Source organism: Melanerpes formicivorus, unplaced genomic scaffold (assembly GCF_026170545.1).
Source record: "Melanerpes formicivorus ecotype bairdi unplaced genomic scaffold, bMelFor1.0.p_v2 SCAF_50, whole genome shotgun sequence".
Lineage (NCBI taxonomy): Eukaryota > Metazoa > Chordata > Aves > Piciformes > Picidae > Melanerpes > Melanerpes formicivorus.
This window is the reverse complement of record NW_027142402.1, coordinates 3,364,451-3,385,185: the sequence shown is the minus strand read 5'-3', so window position 1 is coordinate 3,385,185 and position 20,735 is coordinate 3,364,451. Positions and strand designations below refer to the sequence as shown.

General features: G+C 44.3%; 1 protein-coding gene across 2 annotated transcripts in view; it reads left to right on the top strand.

The window, feature by feature from the left end:
* Positions 1-19,132, top strand: part of PDSS2 (decaprenyl diphosphate synthase subunit 2) — an 80,661-nt gene extending 61,529 nt beyond the window's left edge. The window contains exons 4-8 of one of the 2 annotated variants that reach the window (XM_068160478.1): positions 914-988; positions 8,059-8,232; positions 9,622-9,753; positions 13,446-13,481; positions 18,535-19,132. In XM_068160478.1, coding sequence (XP_068016579.1) covers positions 914-988; positions 8,059-8,232; positions 9,622-9,753; positions 13,446-13,481; positions 18,535-18,693 — 576 coding nt within the window. In that variant the 3' untranslated portion in view covers positions 18,694-19,132. The remainder of the gene's footprint in view (positions 1-913; positions 989-8,058; positions 8,233-9,621; positions 9,754-13,445; positions 13,482-18,534) is intronic. The other variant, XM_068160479.1, reaches the window with a different exon arrangement.
* The last annotated feature ends 1,603 nt before the right edge of the window (positions 19,133-20,735 follow it).

Here is a 20,735-nt window from a genome sequence, read left to right as displayed (position 1 = left end):
GGCTCTGAGTGTATGTGGTACAGCTGAGCCTGGGGCCATGCACTAAATACATCCCCAGCGCACTCCCAGGGCACCTGAGTGCCGAATGATCACGTTTGAAAGGTTACCTTGCCATGGAGTCTGACTTTTTTTTGGTATTAGCCACAAAGATTAGAATTTTAACAGCTCCCAATGAGAGGTATTGTGAAGTATTTACTTGGCAGGGAAAACAAAACAAAACAAAGCAAAGCCCAGATGAGGCAGTGTCTCATATTCATGAACTGGGATTTATTAGTTGTGTGAACGTCCTTGTGAGAATACACTGCAGAGTTCATGCTTTAGAGGGAGGGGGAGAGTCTTGCTTTTCATTGGTATTAACTCAAAACTTTGATAGAGGAGTGACTGCACGAGAGGTTTTAGCACAGAGACAGGATCATGCTTGTGCAGAATTTATCCCAGTACATTGTAGAATGGCTTAGGTTGGGAGGGACCTCAGAGATGATCTACTCCAGACTCCCCACCATGGGCAGGGACACCTCTCAACTAGACTTGGCTGCTCAAGGCCACATCATAGCTGGCCTTGAACACCCCCAGGGAGGAGGCATCCACAACGTCCCTGGGCAGCTTATTCCAGAGTCTCACCACCCTTGTCCTGAAGAACTTCTTTCTCAGCTCCAGTCTAACCCTACTCTCCCTCAGCTTCAAGCCATTCCCCCCTGTTCTATTGCTAGACATCCTTATATAAAGGATCCCGCTGCAACCTTCCTGTGGGATCCCTTCAGGTACTGGAAGGCAGCTCTGAGGTCCCTTTCGAGTCTTCTCCAGGCTTTCTGCAAGGAAGGTTATTTATCCCTCTGGAAATCTGTCAGCAGCTGTGTTAGTAAATGTAGTGATAATTGCAGAGGTAAGGTTTTTTTCTCCTTTTCTTTTACAGGTTGTGGAGCTCATTTCAAGTGCTATTGGTGACTTAGTCCAGGGTATATATTATGAAAATTCAAAATCATCTGAGGTAAGAGTTCCAATAGTTTTACATACCCAAGAAGTTTGGTGATATTAATGTGTGACTGCAGTAAATGTAATGAATTTCTCATGGCTGTAAAAGCAAGAGGGAGAGTGAGGCAGAATTGGCTGTAGTACCCTAGTGAGTTTGAGCAGTGACATCCTCATGGCACCTGTGAACTCTGATGGAAATGTCTAGAAATGCTCAAAGAGGGACCAAAAGTCAGCATGCACACAGCATGGGCAAAACCAGCAACTGCCAGCATTTCACACCAAATCCCAGAATCACAGGATGTTAGGGGTTGGAAAGGACCTCAAAAGATCATCCAGTCCAACCCTCCTGCCAGAGCAGGATCACCCAGGGCAGGTCACGCAAGAACACAACCAGGCAGGTTTTGAATGGCTCCAGAGAACCTCTGGGCAGCCTGCTCCAGGGCTCCAGCATCCTTGCAGTGAAAAAGTTTTTCCTTATCTTCCCATGGAACCTCCTCTGCTCCAGCTTGCACCCTCTGCCCCTTGTCCTATCATTGGAGATCACTGAGCAGAGCCTGGCTCCATCCTCCCCACACTGCCCTTCACATCTTTATCAACAGGAATGAGGTCACCCCTCAGGCTCCTCTTCTCCAAGCTAAAGAGCCCCATCTCCCTCAGCATTTCCTCACAAGGGAGATGTTCCACTGCCTTCAGAATCTTTGTGGCTCTGCACTGGACTCTCTCAAGCAGTTCCCTGAGGTTCTTCTTGAAGTAAGGGGCCCAGAACCAGACACAATATTCCAGATGTGTCCTCTCAGAACCTCTCTGGACCTACTCACCGCCCCCCTTCTGCTACACCCCAGGATGCCACTGGCCTTGCTGGCTCAATCAATCTTGCGTTTCTTCAAGGGCAGCTATGAGTGTACTCTCACCTGCTCTGCAGCAGCAAAGACATGTTACTAAAACTAACCTCGTTGAAGCTCTCATTTTTATTGACAGCAGTTAGGTAGGAAAGGATCACAGTGATGAGCCAAGCTTTTCCCTTGGAGGAAGCAAGAGCCTCTAGCAGGGAAGGGGTAATGGCAAGCCTGGGAGATGCCTGGGGCCATGGGCTGGCCATGCAGCACCCAGTGGGACCTTCTGTACCTGCTGTGTCTAACCTGTGGACTTCAGCCTTTGGGGTTGCCCTCAAGTGCTCTGCTCAGAGTTGTGTGTTAGAATAGGTGATGTCTTTGAGATTTTTGCAAAGCCAGCTGAACATTTAGTTTTCCATTTTCAGGCAGATTTCTAAACACAAGTAGGTCTCAGAGATACTGAAAATGTCAGCTTGAAGCCAGCTACTCTTTTGTGTGTGTAGAAATAAAGCTCTACAAGTTCAGGTTGCACCAGGGGGGATATATATTGGATATTCTTCACTGAAAGGGATCTCAAACACTGGAACAGGCTCTCCAGGGAAGTGGTTGAATGTCCATCCCAGGAGGTGTTTAAAAGAGGCAGAGATGTGGTGCTGAGGGACATGGTTTAGCACCAGGCTTGGTACTCAGATAATGCTTGGACTCAATGATCTTTAAGGTCTCTTCCAGCCAAACTGATTTATGACTCTGTAAGTTCATCTCAGCAATGAAACTGCATTTTATTTTAACCATGGCCCCTGTATAAATGAGAAATGCTGTGAACACTTTTGGGCCCCTGCCACTGCAGCAGGTCTTGATCTACTTTTTCGTAGTCGTTCTTTTTCCGTTAATTTTCTGTTGAATTACTGAAGGACTCCACATGTGTAGCTTGCAAGGGAAGTGAGAGATAAACTGAGCACAGCTGCATGATGTTTACCCTGGCCTGGCCCAGTTACAAATAGCAGACTGGCTTTGTTTCTGTGACTTTTTCTGTTGGAGGAGCGTTAAAAGTACAGCGTGTCCTTTCTAAGGGGAGCCCAGCTGACTCGAAACACAACCAGCCTGGTGGCATGGCAGGATCTGCTTCTGCTTTATTTCTTTTAATCTCATCCTCTTAAGAAATTTGGTTCCATGCTGAGTATGAGAGAGATCCCTTCTGCTTTCCTCACACTACCCTGCTGAACACCTCTCCGAATCACAGAATGGTTTGGGTTGGAAGGAACCTCCAAAGCTTATCCAGTCCAACCGCCCCTGCAGTCAGCAGGGACATCCTCCCCTAGATCAGGTTGCTCAGAGCCTTGTCCAGCCTCACCTTGAATATCCCCAGGGATGGAGCCTCAACTACCTCCCTGGGCAACCTGTTGCAGTGTTCCAGCACCCTCATGGTGCAGAACTTGGTCCTAACATCCAGTCTAAATCTCCTCTTCTCTCATTTCAAACCATTGCCCCTTGTTCTATCCCTGCAGGCCTTTGTAAACAGTCCCTCTGCAACCTTTTAGCCTCCTTCAGGTCCTGGCAGGCTGCTATTAGGTCTCCCTGGAGCTTTCTCTTCTCCAGGCTGAACAACCCCAGGTCCCTCTGTCTCCCTTAATTGTATCCTTTGTGTATCTTCACTCCATCTCTAATTGCAATTTGACTGGGAAAAAAAAAGAAGTGAGCTATATTTCCTAGAGCTAAGAGAAATGCTTTAATCTGCTCTGCAACTAAGTCTCAAATGTCAAACTTTACTTCTTTTTGAGGGTAGGGTGCAGGGCTGTTAGTGATGTTATTTGCAGAAGGATATCTTCTCACCTATTCTTTTGTTGCTGTGCCTTTTTGAGGCAGGAAAACTGCACTTCATATATTAAATGCCTTTACCTCAGTTGTTGCAAAGCTCCTCAGTAGCTTAAAACAGACTAATTCAGCAGCAACTTTGTTTTAAGCTTTACTAGATGTCTACAGAGATGGTAGACAAAAATAACTCTGTAAAATTAACCTTTCTGCTCTGAGATCCTAAGTTCATGTTTACAAAAAAAACCCCAACCCACAACAGTCTTTTTTTGCTTCATTTGGATGACCCAGCAGGAAAACTGAGCTAACAAGACTGACCTTATCTACTCTTAAAGACAAATAATGGATGTAATTATTTGACAGCTCTCATTATCACTTTTCAGACCGCTTGCAATCCTAGAGCCGTCCCATTTTAGTGCATTCAGCTTGGTCATTCCCCATCTTGCCTGCATATGGAGTCATTAGATCTGTGTGAAAGGGGAAAAATAAAGATGATGTTTAACTTTTCATCTTCATTTGAAGTTGCAGTCCAAACTACAAAGTGTAGGCTTTGGGTGAAAAGGCGGCCTGAAGGTCAGGGCTGCCACTCGTGTCCAAAGATTACAATCAACTTACACCACCTGGAACACTGGGTCCAACTCTGGTGCCCCAAATACAAGAGGGACATGGAACTGCTGGAGGAGGTCCAGAGGAGGCCATAAAGATGATCAGTGGGCTGGAGAACCTCCCCTATGGGGACAGGCTGAGGGAATTGGGGCTGTTCAGCCTGGAGAAGAGCAGGCTCTGGGGAGACCTTAGAGCAGCACTACAGGAAAGCTGGGGAGGGACTTTTTTTGCAAGGGTTTGTAGTGATGAGGGGCAATGGCTTTAAGCCTGAGGAAGGGAGATTTAGAGTGGATACTAGGAAGAAATTCTTTACAGTGAGGGTGGTGAGGCACTGGAACAGGTTGCCCAGGGAAGTTGTGGGTGCTCTCTCCATGGAGGTGCTCAAGGTGATGCTGGATGAGGCCAAGAGCAGCTGAGTCTAGTTGAGAGGTGTCTCTCCCCATGGCAGGGAAGTTGGAGTAGAGGATCTGTGGAGGTCCCTTCCAACCTAAACCATTCTGTGATTCCTTGGTTAAGCTGCAATCATTATTCAAGCTTCTCCCGTTCCTGCAGTTGATATTTGATGTTTGCCTTTCTGCTTCTGCTCAAAGGCTCCAGCGAGCAAACGTTTTCAACTCGTGGCCCTTCTGAAAGGCTTTGTAACTTCATCACAATTGCTTCTAGAATGTTTTTGTCTTAGTTGGATTGAAAACAAATCATTATATATATATATAAAAAACCCCAACCCCCTGCCAATTTTCCATGTCATCCAGGAAATTTTCAGTAAATACTGGTTCTTTTCACTGAGCAGATTGGTCGTTAAAGGCAAAGATTGTGTTGCGTCTTCCAAGAGCTCCTGATTTGAAATGTAAAATGAATTGATCTATATCTGGAGTGGAAAAGAGAGGGGAGGGGGGAAAGAAGAAGGAAAAAAAAAAGACTTGATATATAGGAAACTACTTGAATTAAATGCTCATTTTGATAGTTTGCCAGTCCTGGGAGTTTGCACATGCTCTGGGCTGAGTTAAGATATTAAAACAAAAATATGGCAGTAAAATGAAACAGGAGGAAAGTTTAGGCTCGGCTTTGTAAGTTATCATATGCATAATAGCAAACATGTGGTTCCTCTGTTCCTCACTTCCCTTGTAGAAGTTAATAGCATGTCTGAAAGCAAAGGCATTTTGATACAGCTCTGTGTTCCTTGGCATTGCAGAATCCTCCTACTTTTTCCATTAGGCTCAAATTATCCTCTCCCTTGTAACGCAGCACTTCTGGGTGATAGCCATGAGGGAGGAAAATCAGCGCCGAACGGATGGATTCTATTTCATTTGTTACTGATTTCATGACAGATAATTACCTTGCTGGAAAACTCGAGGGTCACACAGAGTTACTGCTGCCTCTCTTCGGAGGGATTTGATTGACGTCACGTGGAGGGGAAAGGCTGCTTACATAAGAGGGGTTTGAAAGATCCTTTGGCTGCAGATTTGGCTGAACTGAGACACTACAAACTTCTACACATTGCTATGCTTGAATTTCTCTCCTCCCCCCCCTTGTAGTTCCTCATCACTGCTTTTAGTATTTTTTATTTTATTACTTTTATTATTTTTGTTTTTTATTTTATAGTTTATTTTATTTTATTTTTATTTTTCTATTTAATTTCATTTTATTGCTTTGATTTTATTATTTTTATTTCTATTTTAGTGTATTATTTTTATCCCATTTTATTATTTTGATTTTGATTTTTATTTGATTTTGATTTTATTTTTATTTTTATTTTTATTTTTTTTAATTTTATTTTATTTCTTTTTGTTTTAATTTTATTATTTTTATTTATATTTTAGTTTATTTTTATCTCATTATTTCTATTTCTATTTTAGTTTATTATTTTTGTTTATTATTTTTATTGTATTATTTTTATTTCTATTTTAGTTTATTTTTAGTTCATTTAATTATTATTTCTTTTTTATTTTTATTTCATTTCAATATTTTTATTTTATTATTTTTATTTATATTTTATTTTATTTTAATCACATTTTATTCTTTTTATTTCTATTTTATTTTATTATTTGATTTTATTATTTTGATTTTATTATTTTTATTTCTATTTTATTTTATTATTTGTTATTTCATTTGACTATTTTGGTGCCAATTTTATTTTTTAAACTTTATTTTTATTATTTTTATTTCATTTTAATATTTTGATTTTATTATTTTAATTTCTATTTCATTTTATTATTTTGATTTCAATCTCATTTTATTATTTTTATTTTATTTTTTATTGAATCTTTATTTTTATTTTATTCTTTTATTTAATTCTATTATTTTTACTTTATTATTTGTATTGAATTTTTATTTTACATTATTTTTATTTCAATTTCATTCTAATTTTTATTTTATTATTTTTATTGAATTTTCTTTTTATCTATTTTTACTTTATTTTATTATTTTTATTTTTACTTCATTTTTTTATTGTTATTTATTTTTTTAAATTTTACTTTTATTTTAGTATTTTGATGTTATTATTTTTACTTATTTTGGGTTTTTTTACTGATTTTGGGGTTTTTACTGATTTTGGTTTTTTACTGATTTAGTGGTTTTTTTTCTGATTTTGGGTTTTTTACTGATTTTGTTTTTTTACTGATTTAGTTTTTTTAAACTGATTTGGTTTTTTTTAACTGATTTTGGTTTTTTAAACTGATTTTTTTTTAACTGATTTTATTATTTTCCCTTGATTTTATTATTGGCTGCTCGTGGCTCTGAGCAACCTGCTGTAGTGTGAGGTGTCCCTGCCCATGGCAGGGGGTTGGAGCTGGCTGATCCTTGAGGTCCCTCCCAACCCTGACCATTCTGTGATCCTGTGATCTCTTTAAGCGAAACAACTGTGGGCTTTTATGGTTTTTGTGGGGTTTTTTTCCCCCCCTCTCTGAAGAGTAGCTAAAGGTGTGACAGTAACATGCATATGTGAGAAAAATTACAAGTCATGCCTAGCTTTGAAGACTCATTAGTAAAATAGTGGCATATTAACACCTTGTGAGCCAAAAGAGCTGCAGTTGAATTTGGGCTTGGGGGGAGGAAGGATTGGAGCTGTGTTAATTAAAACAGTGTGGAGAGTGATCCCGGTTAATATTTTTTGGGTACAAAGGATTTTGAGAAGCTTTGAGCATCTCTGCACTTACAGCCAAGGTGACAAAGTTCACTACAGAGATCTCTTACCAGCCCCCTGGGAAAGCTAATACCTGACATTCTCAGTCACACCTACCTTTATTTATTTATTTTGTGCTTTCAGTCATCTCTTGCCCTTAATCTGGGGAGTAGAAGAGCTGCCAGGCCTCCATCCCAGCCCTTCATCATCCCAGGGCAATTCTAGAAGGATTTGGGATATCTTTTATCATTATTTTCATTTTTTTTCTTGACTACAGAGGAGAAATTGTAGGGATTTCTCAGGCTGAAGTGCAGCTGTATGCTGTTTGGGTTTTGTTTTTGGTGGGGGAGTGTGTGTGTTTGTCTCTTTCCTTTCTTTTTCTCCCCAGTCCCTCACGTGGAACGTAGTGGGCTGCTAACGTTCAGTACAATGATGCAGTCATTAAGGGTCCATGTTGAATCTTTTGACAGCTGCACGTGTTTTGCATTGTTCTTTTTGAGCAGAAAATGAGACTGTTGTTTGCTGAAGCTGCCAGTGTATTCCTTCTGCTACTTTCCTCTCCTCACACCCAAAAGAATGCCCTTCTTCGTTTGGCACCGTGGCACTCAGAGCTCTCTTGCTGGCCCCATGTCAGGTTATCCTGTGCCACACTGTGTGACAAAAGGTGACACAGCTGCAGTTGTGGTGTTTTCATGCTTGCCTTTGTTTCATTTTCAGGAGAACTGTCTTACAGATGATATCAGCATATCTGCATGGAAGGAGCAGGTTTTCCTGTCACACAGTGCCTTGCTGGCAAAGAGCTGCCAGGCTGCAATGGAGCTAGCAAAGCACAGCGCTGAGATTCAGGACATGGCATTCCAGTATGGAAAGCACATGTCCATGAGTCATAAGGTATGCCTCTTGCTTTCCTTCTGGGGGCTGAAATACAGAAAGACTTGTAAGATGTGCTGCTTTGAGCTCTCTTGTATGCTGCCACTATGCTGTAGACTTCTGCCAGCAGGTCAGTGAAGGTGCGAGAAGATGTCTGCAGGAGCTGCTGGTATGAAAAGTGCTTATGAACTCACAAAATCACACTCCTGGCCATGTAGCTTATTTTAATCAAGGCTCTGTTAATGTCATCCTAGCACATCTTCCTGTAGAAGCTTAAAACTTTACCTTCTCTGCTCCTATGTTCTCCCTAAAGCCACTGTCCCAGCAGCAGGAGTTGCAGGAGTGAGCATGTGTTGGGTCTCAGCAGCCACCATACAGACATCTGTACTGAGAGGCTCAACTGTCTGCAGCAGCACATGAGCTGAGGCATGAGCTGCAGTGGCTGAAGGACCTGTGTGTGTTTCCTTGTGAATAATCTGCTGTGGAGGGAACTTCCAGAGCGAGTAGTGGGAGGATAAGGAGAAAGGTCACCAGTCAAGAGCAGCCTACACCTCTGCAGCACTGGGATTTCCCACACAAGGCCTCTGATGCCCATTAGAAGTCTGTCAGTCTACAGCTCTGGTGTGGAACTCAGAGCCTTGGCAGTCTCTTTTTTTGCTCTGAAGATCTGCTCCTACTGTACTGCACTGCTTGCAAGTATAGATGTAGCTTGAGACTGGCAGGCAGTGCTTCTATCCACCTCAGCTGAGCTGGTGTAGACAGTTTCTGGTTCTTCCAGGAAGAGGAAAGGGTTTTACAAAGCACAGCTTTACTGCTGTTAGAAGGTACAACTCTACCAGTGAACTGCCTCTAGTGCAGACTGCAGTGTTAATGTTTTGTGTGTGCTTTAACACCTTCACCATTGCCATGCTGCTGTGTATAAAGGATTGCACCATGTTCCTAGAAAGCTCCTGGCTGGGGAACGTTTCCTTTGTCAGAAGGAGGGTCATATTACATCAGCTTCCTTGAGTACTGAAAAGTAGAAAGTCTTGCACTTCACAGATTAAAAACTGATATTCTTCCCATCAAAGACTGCATCATTCTTTCCTTCATGTTTTTCCTGCTTCCTGCTGCTCAGCAGTCACCTACCTGGCTGTGTCCCATCGCTTGCTCAGCTCTCCAAGCTGTCCTTCACCCATCTCTTTGGAGGTTCTCTACATGTTTCTCTTTACCACACCTTCCCACCACTGCAATGCTGTCCACATGTTCCTACCCCTCCCCTAAACTTGAAACAGTGCAACCAAAGTACCAAGTGTCAAGGCAGAATGTGGTGAGCAGGTATGGAAATAGGATATGGACCTTGGCTTAGTGAGTAGGTGGATATGTATAGGCTGCTCCTGGGAACTGAAGAAAGATGTTCTTCTCTTTCAGCTGCATTCAGACCTCCAGCCATTTGTTAAAGAAAGTTCTAGTGACACTGTGGCCTTCAGTTTGAATTCTGCTCCTGCAGTCCTCCATCAGGAATTCCTTGGAAGGGATGCATGGATTAAACAGATCCAAGAGGTAAGAATTTCCTAGGTTTGCCATGTGTGTATCTTCCTGTCTGCAGTTTCAGTCTGCAAAGAAACTTCAAAACTAACAGCAGACAGGTCAGCACAGGGGTTTCCTCTGCCCTCCAAGGCTTAACACCTCTCTCTTCCATGCTTTCAAGGCAGTCAAGCTCTGTCCAACTTTGTCAGTGTAACAAGCAATAATATTTGCATGGAGTATGTCTGCTTCCCTGCACTACTAGTGCAGTCCCAGGTCTTAGCTTAAAGCTGCTTTCACTGGCAGCTTGCAGCAGAGAACTGTGCATGGTAGTGCTTGAAAGGTAGGCACACACTTCCTTCTGCCAGCCAAGCTGGCAGCAGTAATTTTTGATGGGGGAGCGGAGACCTGGGGGACTTGGCTTCCTGACCACTAGCAAAATACTTGTGAGATCCAGCTGGCTGATGTCCTTATTCTTTGTTCTCTTCATTCAGCTGTTCTTTTCCTCTGATCCTTAGATGAGGAAGGCAATAAGAACTTAATAACAAGATGGTATAGACCTTTTCTACATACCATGTAGCACAGCAGGACTTAAGTCCACAAATAGCTTCCTGGGTGCTGCTGAAACACAGATTGATAACTGTAGAAGACAGCAGGGAGGGAAAACACCAAAATGTCCCAAAATAAGCATTCTGTCAAGTTCCTGCCTCAGTTGGACGTGTTTTGTCTCTCTAAACAGTGGTGGTGACTACAAATTGAAAACTCCTGCAGCTGTTACACAGACTTTTCAAGTGGAAAGGCTGCTGCCTTCAGTAAGAAGCTAGCTCTGTGCAAGCACATTCATTCAAGATGTGCTTGCTGATAGCTGCTTTCCTGGCTGGTGTGAAAGCAGGAATCTTGGGTAGAAGGTGTGGAGTCTGTGCCTCTGCCTAGTTCTGTGTTCATGATGGCCAGGTGGCAACCTGCCTTCATGTACTGCAAGCAAGAGGCAAAGTCTCTTCGGCAGTGAAATTTGGGGCAGTAGCTTACAGTGGTATGGAGTTAGGGCAACCTTGAAGTGTAGCAAAGCCTTTGTCCTCTTGCAGTCAGGCTCTGGGGGTAGTTTGTAATGTGTGAAGGGGGATTTTGGAATTCTGCAGTCTCAACACAAGGCTTGTGTGTGAGTTGCATGCAAATGGATTTGGATGATTGCTGTTGGAGAATAATGGCATTACTACAGCACAGTGGATGAAAGCTTTGAAACAATTTCCCATCTGCAGAATCTAGAGGAGGCTGCAGAGCTCCAGGAGTGCCGTCTGGCTGCTTTCTAATTCTCCTACCAAACATGAGCATTATGGAAGCAATGAAGCTGTTCTCTCTGAAGGGGCAGGGGGAAGTGACATGCACTGCACAAAAGTATCTACCAACTGCTGCTCTAGCTCAGTACAAAGTGGAACACCTCATCCAGGAGCCTTTCTTGCCTTGTGTTGTTTTAGAGAGGAAAACCACCTTGAGCTAACTACTTGCTCTTTGAGATGGCATCCACAGTCACACTCACTGTGTGACATTCACTGTAGGCCAGGCACTCAAACCAGAGACATTCTCATGCTGGCAGCACTCATAAGAGTAGGGTCTGAAGCCACCCTCCTCCACCCTCCTGTGCAGTGTCATTTGGTTTCAACAGGCAAAGCACACACAGTGCACTCAGTCCCTCTCAGGTAGAATTTTTCTTAATAGCTGAGTTTATGACTCATGTGGAAATGGCATTTTGGACCTTTAATTGCTGCTAATTCTCCTTTATTGTTTGCTCATAAAGCATTCATAGGATGGGTTGAAGGCAACTCCTCTTGGCAACTCCCTCCTCCTGCAGGAAGGTCTTGAAGAAACTGGATGTAGAGAGAGCCCCACTGCACCCAGTAGCCCCCCCAGTGTTACACTGCTCAGAAAGCTTGTGGCTGGAGTCAGTGCTTGTCATGCATCCTCAGATGAAAGCAGCCTTTCAAGAGGGGTCATGAAGGATGGCTGAACTGCTCTGTCTGAGAACAGGGCCAGTAAACATCAAAGAGCCAAACCACTGTGAGCATAAAAAGGAGAGGAAAAAAAAAAGCAAAGGTGCAAATGTACTAAAGAAGGCTTAAGAAACATCTCAGAAAAGGTTGCTGCTTGGAGAAGCACAACTGCCACTGACTTGAGTGCTTGAGAGGAACAGAGCCTGAGAAGTGTTCTTGCTGTTTGCAATGTGTCCCAGGTGCAGGAGGAGGCACACCTCCTGAGACCACTAAGACTGAAAAGCATCTTCCTCAAACACCCTGGCAAATTCTCCACTGCAGGGTGAATCTGCATGCAGGCAATCTCTTGCTAAAGAGCACATTTCTGGTGTGCTCTGATTTGCAATCTCACTACCAGCTCTATGTTGGAGAAGCTGGAAGATCCAACCAGTGTGAATAAAAGTTGGCAAATCAAAGAGCTGGGAATACACAAATAAGGAAGCAGTAATTGGCAGTAGTTCTGCTGCTCCCAAATGCTGTCAGGCTGTCTTCTTAATATGCATTCCAGAAAAGCTTAATGAGAGTGGGAAAGAGGTTTTGTGGATCAGTCCTCTTTCTCCTTCGGAGAAATGGGGTTTCTAATCTTCTGTTTCCCTTCCTGTTCTGCTTCCTTCAGTCTCTTGCTGGTTCTTCATTTTGTTTTTCTACCCTTACAAAAAGTAATTTATTTTCCAAACCTGTGCCACCTCCTCAACACCTCTTCAGAGCTGTGCTTGCCATGTTGTGTTCCTCTTCAGTGCAGCTCTCAGGTCTTCTCCCTGTGCCAGCTGGCCTGCCTCCCCTGGGCTGCTCTCTGAAGTCCCCACAGTGGACATGGAGAGGCAGCAGTCCTCATCTTTTCAGGAGACTTGTTGCAGAAGACCTGAGGTTTATGGTCTCCCTTGGTGGAAGCCAGAGGGAAAGAAATGAGTGATGTTTTTCTCTGTGTGTCTGAAAAAGAGAAGAGCTGGGGTTGGATGAGGTGACCTAGTTGACCTGAGGGAAGGGCTTCAGACTGGTTAAGCAGGAGTGTTCTGGGGCTGGCAGAGCACTGCTGCTGGCACCTTCTCCTCTACATCATCCTGTGTCAAAATGGAGGAATTTGGACTCAAAACTTCTCTGCTTCTGGGCAAGAAGCAATGTAAAAATGTCCCCACACTTCTTTGTGAACATGTTAGGGGTTAGGTTGTGTATCTGCTGCTTCAGTAAAGGGTGATGCTGATACATGCAATTCTAAACCAAAAGCACGTGCAGCCTGGGTCTGATAGCACTGACACGGCCCTGAATCTCCCTTTTGGGAGCTCTGGACTATTGCCTGTGTGCCAGTCACTATAGATCTGTGGAGAGTTTCTTCTAAGAAACCAAATCCTGGTACTGCTGATAGGCAGTAGAGTTTGTGTCGGCATCTCCTGGGAGAGATTAATGAATGCAAACAGCAAGGTTTGCGAAGACCAAAACAGTTTGGATTCAACAAATGTTGAACTGCAAGTTATAATAAAAAAAAAGGAAGTTCCATTGAGTATCTGCAGCTCTCAGCTGAAACAGAACCATGTTGTACCAGCTAGTAACACATTTGGTTGTATTTTAGGGGTTTCCATATCAGCTTCCTAAAGAAAGTCAGTTATGTTTGGAGCAGTAGCTCTGCTAATTGCAGTCTTTATTCTTGCAGCTCTGGCTTGTGGTATGTAATGCCTTGTCTAAAAATCTCTCTTTCTCTTTAAGGCCCAAGGAAAAGGAAATATAATGGACTACAAGAAGGTTGGTAAATTACATTTAAATCTTCTTACTTCAGATGTTGGGGGGGGGGGTTGTGTGTGGGAATAGTTCCAAGGACATTCTTGATAATTGAGAGACATTTCCTTATTGAAGTCCAGTTATAATTGGTGGATGTGTGCACTGAGGGTGAGAGAGTGGCTTGTGCCATTTTCTTGATTGCAAGAAGTCAGCTGTACTGCAAGTATCAAATGTAGCTTTTCAATAATGGGGTTTGCCATTATTTATCCTATTTACTTCCCCAAACATGGTTTTGAAACCAGGCTTCTGATGGCTTTTTGCTGTTTGCATATTCTGCAGCCATTTGCAGCTCAGCTCCCAGCACTGGTCTCTGTGTCTTGATAGAGTATGTTGTTATTTATAGAGGCATAGATTCATGGAATGGGTTGGAAGGGACCTTAAAGATCATCTAGTTCCAACCTCCCTCCCATGGTTGGTTTTTTTCCTCTCACCTTAATGCCGTGCTATCTATTAAAAAATACATAAACACATGCTCAATAATAAGTTGTGTTTCTTCCAGTCACCATTACAGCTTTTAGCTAAGTCACCACTGTATTTGCTACTGAGACTGCCCTGTAGTAAAGGCAGACCTGAACTACCTACCTCATCTACTGAAAGGAGCTGGGGCACCATAAAGATCTTAGAGAGAAAAGCAGGAGATGGCTGGGAAGGTTCCCCTCCCCTGGTTCAATACTGGAGCACAGCTTTGGGTTTTGTAGAAGGCAGTTTCAAAAGTATGATGTCACATCCCTCACTTCTCTATTTCCTCATCTAAAAGTGGTCATTAGTTGCATCCTTGCTAAATGAAGCCAGCAGCCTGCAGCTCACCCCAGCACAGCACACAGCCAATTAGAAAGCATTTTGTGCAGCACAGATCAGGATTTCTTTCTTTTTTTGCTCTTTGCTGTGTTGTCTTTCTTCATCTCTACAGTCAGTGTCTTACACATTGCTCACTCTTCTTTTTCCTCAGCATCCAGGCCCCCCTCATCTTTCTGTGTGGTTGCTGGAATCACTTAAACATTCCTAATCAAACCTGGGAGGGGCTTGTTTCTCACTGAGTCTCCAAAATATTTCCTCTTTAATTCTGTTAAAGCAAAGGTCACCAAGGGTAGCTGTAGAACTTCTGAACATCTATATTGGCTTTGTCCTCTTGATTTGTACTTTCCACTTGATTTTTACTTTCCACTTGATTTTTACTATCAACAATGTGCCACATTTTTACTACCAACATTTTTACTATCACATTTTTACTATCAACAATGTGCCATAAAAATGTTGTTCCTTTAGTTGCTAAATCCAAGCATACAAAAATTCTTTGCTGTTTAGCCTGCTTCAGAATAGTTATTTGTGCCTTTCAGTTAAAATAGTGAATGGTAATGAATGAATGAAGGTAAGTCAGAAGCTGAGATCCACCCACTGAACGTGCCTCCTTCAAATGCAAAAGTCCTATCCCAACGCTGAGACTGCTCAGGAGGTTTAAATTGTTCTGTGGCTCCATGTTAAATTAAATTGATATCCTTGGGTTTTCCCACTGCCAAAAAGCTATCACCATCATTGGAGGTGTTTAGGAGGAGACTTGATGGGGTGCTTGGTTGCATGGTTTAGTTGATTAGGTGGTGTTGGGTGATAGGTTGGACATGATGATCTTGAAGGTCTCTTCCAACCTGGTCTGGTCTATTCTGTGCTGTTCTGTCCTGTTCTGCTCTGTTCTGTCCTGTTCTGCTCTGTCCTGTCCTGTCCTGTCCTGTCCTATCCTATCCTATCCTATCCTATCCTATCCTATCCTATCCTATCCTATCCTATCCTATCCTATCCTATCCTATCCTATCCTATCCTGAAGGTACAGTAAATGTGGTGAGGACTTTGCCATAAAAATGCTTTCTAGTAATTTAATTAGGTCTGGAAAGGTCATGGCAGTAAGGTCACTACGGCTGCAAAAGTTTTGTAGCATTTTTTTTTCCTCTCCTAGCTGTTCCTCAATCTTTTTATCAGAAGGCTTTTAATATCACAAAAAGCTCATCTTAAGGTCTGTGTTCCTGAATATATTTTCTCCTGTTAGTAGCTGAATGTTTCACTCTCTTTTTTCTTCCCCCCCACCCCCGCACGCCATCACACCACCTCCAGACAAATTATTGATCCGTTATTGTGGTGTTTGAAAGTCTCTTCCAGAGATGAAAAAAATACTTGGAGCTCTGGTTTAGTGGTGTTTCTCAGATAACAGAAGAGAAATACCAGCATATGGCAGGGATAAAATTCATGTATGTGATTGAAAGAGACAGCAACTTTCATGTCACCCTCATTTCGAGGTGGGATTTTGGCAACACAAAACCAACCCTCAAGCCTTCTTAAAATGAGAGAGCTTTTTGTTTCCATTGTACATCTACTGTGTGTGCCAAATAAGCTGTGTGGTTCTCAAACAGCAAATTGAGATTCTCAGTTTAATTGTTACAATTATTTTATAATATTGATTAAAAATTCTCTGCTGAAGTCAAGGCCTTAATGGTGCTTGGCATTACACTGACTTGTTAAATGACTCTGACAAAGGCACAACTGCTAGCAGAAATGAATGAGCTAGGAATGATTCTCAGTTTCTGGCCAAGGATCCAGAGAAAGTAAAAGATAAGGGTAAATAAAGAAATAGATGCTCTGTGTGTGCTTCTTATCCTCACTATCAATCCAGGCTGGGGGATGATGAGCTTGAGAGCAGCCCTGCAGAAAAATGATTTGGGGTGCTGGTGGATGAGAAGCTGGGCACGAGCCAGCAATGGGCACTCGCAGCCCAGAAGGCAGCCTGGGCTGCATCAAAAGCATCATGGGCAGCAGATGGAGAGAGGGGGATCCTGCCTCTTTACTCAGATCTGGTGAGACTTCACCTGGAGTACTGTGTCCAGCTCTGGGACATGGACATTGTGGACCAGGTCCAGAGTAGGGCCACAGAGATGATCAGGGCTGGAGCACTACAAAGACAGGATGAAAAAATTTGGACTGTTCAGCCTGGAGAAAAGAAAGCTTCAGGGAGACCTCAGAGCAACATTTCAGTATCTGAAGTTTCCAGTCTAACAGATCCAGTACAAGGAAGGCAGCACATCACAGAATCAGAGAGTATTAGAAGGCTGGAGCACCTCTCCTATGAAGACAGGCTGAGAAAGCTGGGGCCGTTCAGCCCAGGGAAGAGAAGGCTCTGGGAAGACCTTATAGCTACAGTTCAGTATCTGCAGGGGGCTTGAAGAGTCCCTTCCAACCCAGTGCAACCTGTGACTCCATGAATATAGAGCAGGCAAATTTTTCAGGGCTAATTTTCCATTGCAAAGCATTGCTCATTGCAGAGCAGATCATCTGAGAAGGCTGAGGCAGGAGCTTGCTGTATGAGCAGGTATTTTCCATGGTGAGGTTCCTTGAGCTTTGCTTGGGAACATTCAGTCGTGGATTAGTCTAATTTTTGTGTAGTGATCCCTCTGTGTAGAGCTTGACAGGAGCTTTGTGATTGTTCTGGCTCCAAGGCACTGTGTGTGTCTGAAGGCTCACACGAGACAAGCGTGAAAATGGATTGTGTCCTTCTGTTGGAATTCTCCCCCTTCCCAGTCTGTGGTGTTGCAAGCCAATCCTAGTGCACATGTGCTCAGCTAAGCTTCTCTGATCTTTGACCACTTTAAAGACTCTTTAGGAGCTATTTTCTTTCCTGTTTGCACCTCAGTGTGTACTTACAGGAGCATTACACCGCACGCTAAACTTTCTTAGTGAGCTTTAGCACATGAGCAGTTTGCCTTGAGATGTGTGGGTCCTACCACCTCCCAGTGCCTCAAGGAAGGGGGAAGAGACACCTTTTCAGGCTGCTGGCAAGCCTCATCTCTCCCATCTCCACCTTTGCCTCAGCAGCAGCAGTGTGGCTGATGGCTGGTTCCCGTTCCTTGGAGGATGTGTTGATTTAGCTGTGCAGCGCACCGGCGCCTCAGGGCAAGTTCCTTTTCAGCACACGGTGCAGGAAGATTCCAACCGAAGTGGAGAATAAAATTTTTATGAACTGGGACCTGAACACTGAAGTGCTGTAATATGCTTTCAGCTAATTTAATCTTTAAACACAGATAATGAACCCACTTTGGGTTGTATTCAGATAAGAAATGTCCTTCCTTCTGTGTGAGTGCAAGTACCTATAGGAAGTGGGTGACTGTTACAATCTGCTCACAGCTTAGACTTACTTTTTCTCACATGAGTTGGATTAGATAAGGTTATACCTGGAATGCTGCACCCAGTGTTGGGCTCCCCAGTTAGGAGAGACAGGGATTTGCTGGAGAGAGTCCAACAGGGAGCTATGAGGATGATGAAGGAACTTGAACATCTCTCCTAAGAAGAAAGGCTGAGAGACCTGGGGCTGTTTAGTCTGGAGAAGAGAAGGCTGAGAGGGGATCTGATCAATGTAAATATCTGGGGGGTGGATGTCAAGATGAAGGTGCCAGGCTCTTTTTGGTGATGCCCAGTGATAGGACAAGGAATGATGGCTACAAACTGTAACTCAGGAAATGCCAACTCGACAGGAGGAGAAACTTCCTTACAGTGAGGGTGCTGGAGCCCTGGAGCAGGCTGCCCACAGAGGCTGTGGAATCTCCTTCTCTGGAGGCATTCAAAACCCACCTGGATGCCTTCCTGTGTGACCTGCCCTGGGTGATCCTGCTCCAGCAGGGAGGTTGGACTGGATGATCTCTGAAGGTCCCTTCCAACCCCTCATGTTGTATGACTCTAGGATATACTTGTAAATGAAGGGGGCCAGTGAACTGAGTGCTGGAGGAAAACACAGTTCACAAACCCTGTCTGATGAGTTGCTGTAGGTACCTGCCTTCAAGAAAAGCCTTTTTGGTACAGCTGGTAGGGTGATGTGAGGCACACTAAGCACTCTGAAATGCTGCCATGCTACTGGGATGATCAAATCCCAAAGGTCCACCTGGCTTTGGTCTTGCCTTTACCTCAGGAAGGGGTGGTGGAAGCCCTGTGCTGTTGGAGGTAACAGCTGAAACCCACCCACTGTGCCTGTGTTTTCTGACAGCTGTGGGAAGCCATCAAGGCTGGCAAAGGTGTGACTTCTGCCATCGACCTCTGCTGCTGCCACGGAAACAGAGCTCTGGCTGCCCTGGACTGCTTCCCTCCCTCAGAGGCCAGGACTGCCTTGGCCAACATTGTCTACGCCGTGACCAGGTTCCCCTGACCTGCTGTCCCCCTGGGGGTGACCCTGAGGCCCCGCTCTGCCGTCACCTCATTTCCCCCATCCTGACAGAGGAGCCTGCAGCGGCTGCCACCGCCACCAGCAGCAGCAACAGCAAAACGCAGGAGGGGGAAAGGAAAATGAAAACAAAAGGTCACCGAAGGCTTCTGCTTGTCCTGCCAGAAGCACACTTGAGGCTGCACCGGCAGAAATAATTAATGAGTCCCCGTTTCCGTGACCTCAGCAAATGGACAGGAAATAAGCTGGTATTGATTGGGCACCGGCGGGGACGGCGCCAGGGCGGAGGCCGGCGGTTTTCCTGCCCCGGGGAGGGATGGAGGGGCGTGAAGATCCAGGTGTCACAAGAAACCTGCTCCAACCTGCCCAGAGAGAGCAAGCTGCCGAAGCTGGGAACCAGCCTACCTGCCTCCCGAGGGGAAGGGCAGTTTGGGGGGGTGGGGGGGAGGGGGAGTAAGGAGGGAGGGGGGAAAAACCCTGTGCTTACACTCATCTCTCCTCACGCTGGTTTTGTGTGTTCAAATGTAAAATTACCCTGTGCCTCATGCTTCCCATATTTGAGAATCTTGCTGAGAAATTGTGTCAAGCATGGTAAGTAAGAGCTTTAAAATATTTAATCAAATATTAATTTGGCTCTGTTAAGGGACCTGATTGCCTGGGTTTTATACTGTGCCTGTATAATACGTTGCTCTGGGTCAAAGAATGAGGCTGGGTTTTTTTTTCCCCCCCTTATTTCCCAACTCTTCTGGGGGGGAAGGAATATCCCTCCCTCAGATTCAGCAGTTTGTTTCAATGCAGTCTTACACAAAAGAATTTCCTGGGTTTGTGACACTTGTGTTCACTTAAGCCAGATAAATGTTAATTTGTAAGGCTAGACGGCAGGCTGTGGCAGAGAGGAAGGAGGAAAGCTCTTGTGTGAGTACAGCCTTTCACCCTGCTGAATAAAAATGCAGAAAATAGTGGAGAAGTTTTGAACCTGAGTGTGTTGAATTTTCAAGTCCAATTACAGACAGCAGCTAAGGTGCATCAGAAGCCTGCAACCCGAGCCTGTCTCTGTGTTGTCCATAGGAGATGATGCCTGTGGTTTGCACGCCTGCAATCCGAGAACCCCGTTGACAAGAAGGCTGAGTTTACATAAATGATCCAGATTGAGACTCAGCTACCTTTCTTCCTTCTGTGGTGTAATTACAGCCCAATCTGGAGACAGCTAGCACAGCAAACAGATTTCATTTCATCCCTCACTCAAACACTAAGTGAAGTTATTTCTGTTAAATTCTCTCCTCCCTCCCTCCCTGCTCCCCCTGTGCTGCTTCCCCCATCACGCAGTTTGTTTGTCGTAGAGCGGCGTGTTGCATTCCACCGACTGCAAAATACAAATACAAACTCTCCTCTAAAAATGCTCTGCAAATCCAGCCTGCACAATGTGCAGAGTACTCTGCCTCATATCTGCAGAGACTGTACCATCATATTTTGTGTCTCATCTGCACCCTTGAGGCACGATCTTTGTTCGGGAGTCCAGAACTCGGGACTTGCATTGCTCTGGAGAATGGCTTCAACAGCAGATCCTCCTTGCTTGCACTTGCCTGATCCTTCTTGCTTGCACTTTCCTTCTCACGCCTGCCCTGGCACTTTGTCTCCTCCAGAGACTGGCACTTCTGCCTGAGTTAGTGCTGTTGCTGCAGCAGGAAGGCTGGAGGAACACCAAGAAGTGTGGCTTAGCCCAGGCGGTAGCAGTCTCAGGCATCTGCCTTAGCTAACCACTGAATATTTTTCACCTGTGAAGTTCCCTGAAGTTCTGCTAACATGAAACATGTGCTTGAAAGAAATACCTCAATTCAACCAGAGTCATAGTTCAGTTTTGGTGTGGGTTTTTTTTGGCTCTGGTTTGCATACAGCAGGAGCCATACATCACCTTCCCTTTGCCTTCTATCTATGCTCATTGGTTCATAATGAGTTAGGGCTGCAAAGGCTTGGGTCTGCTGGAGATACTCTGAGCCATCTTACCTCACTTTGTGTGAAAGAGATAA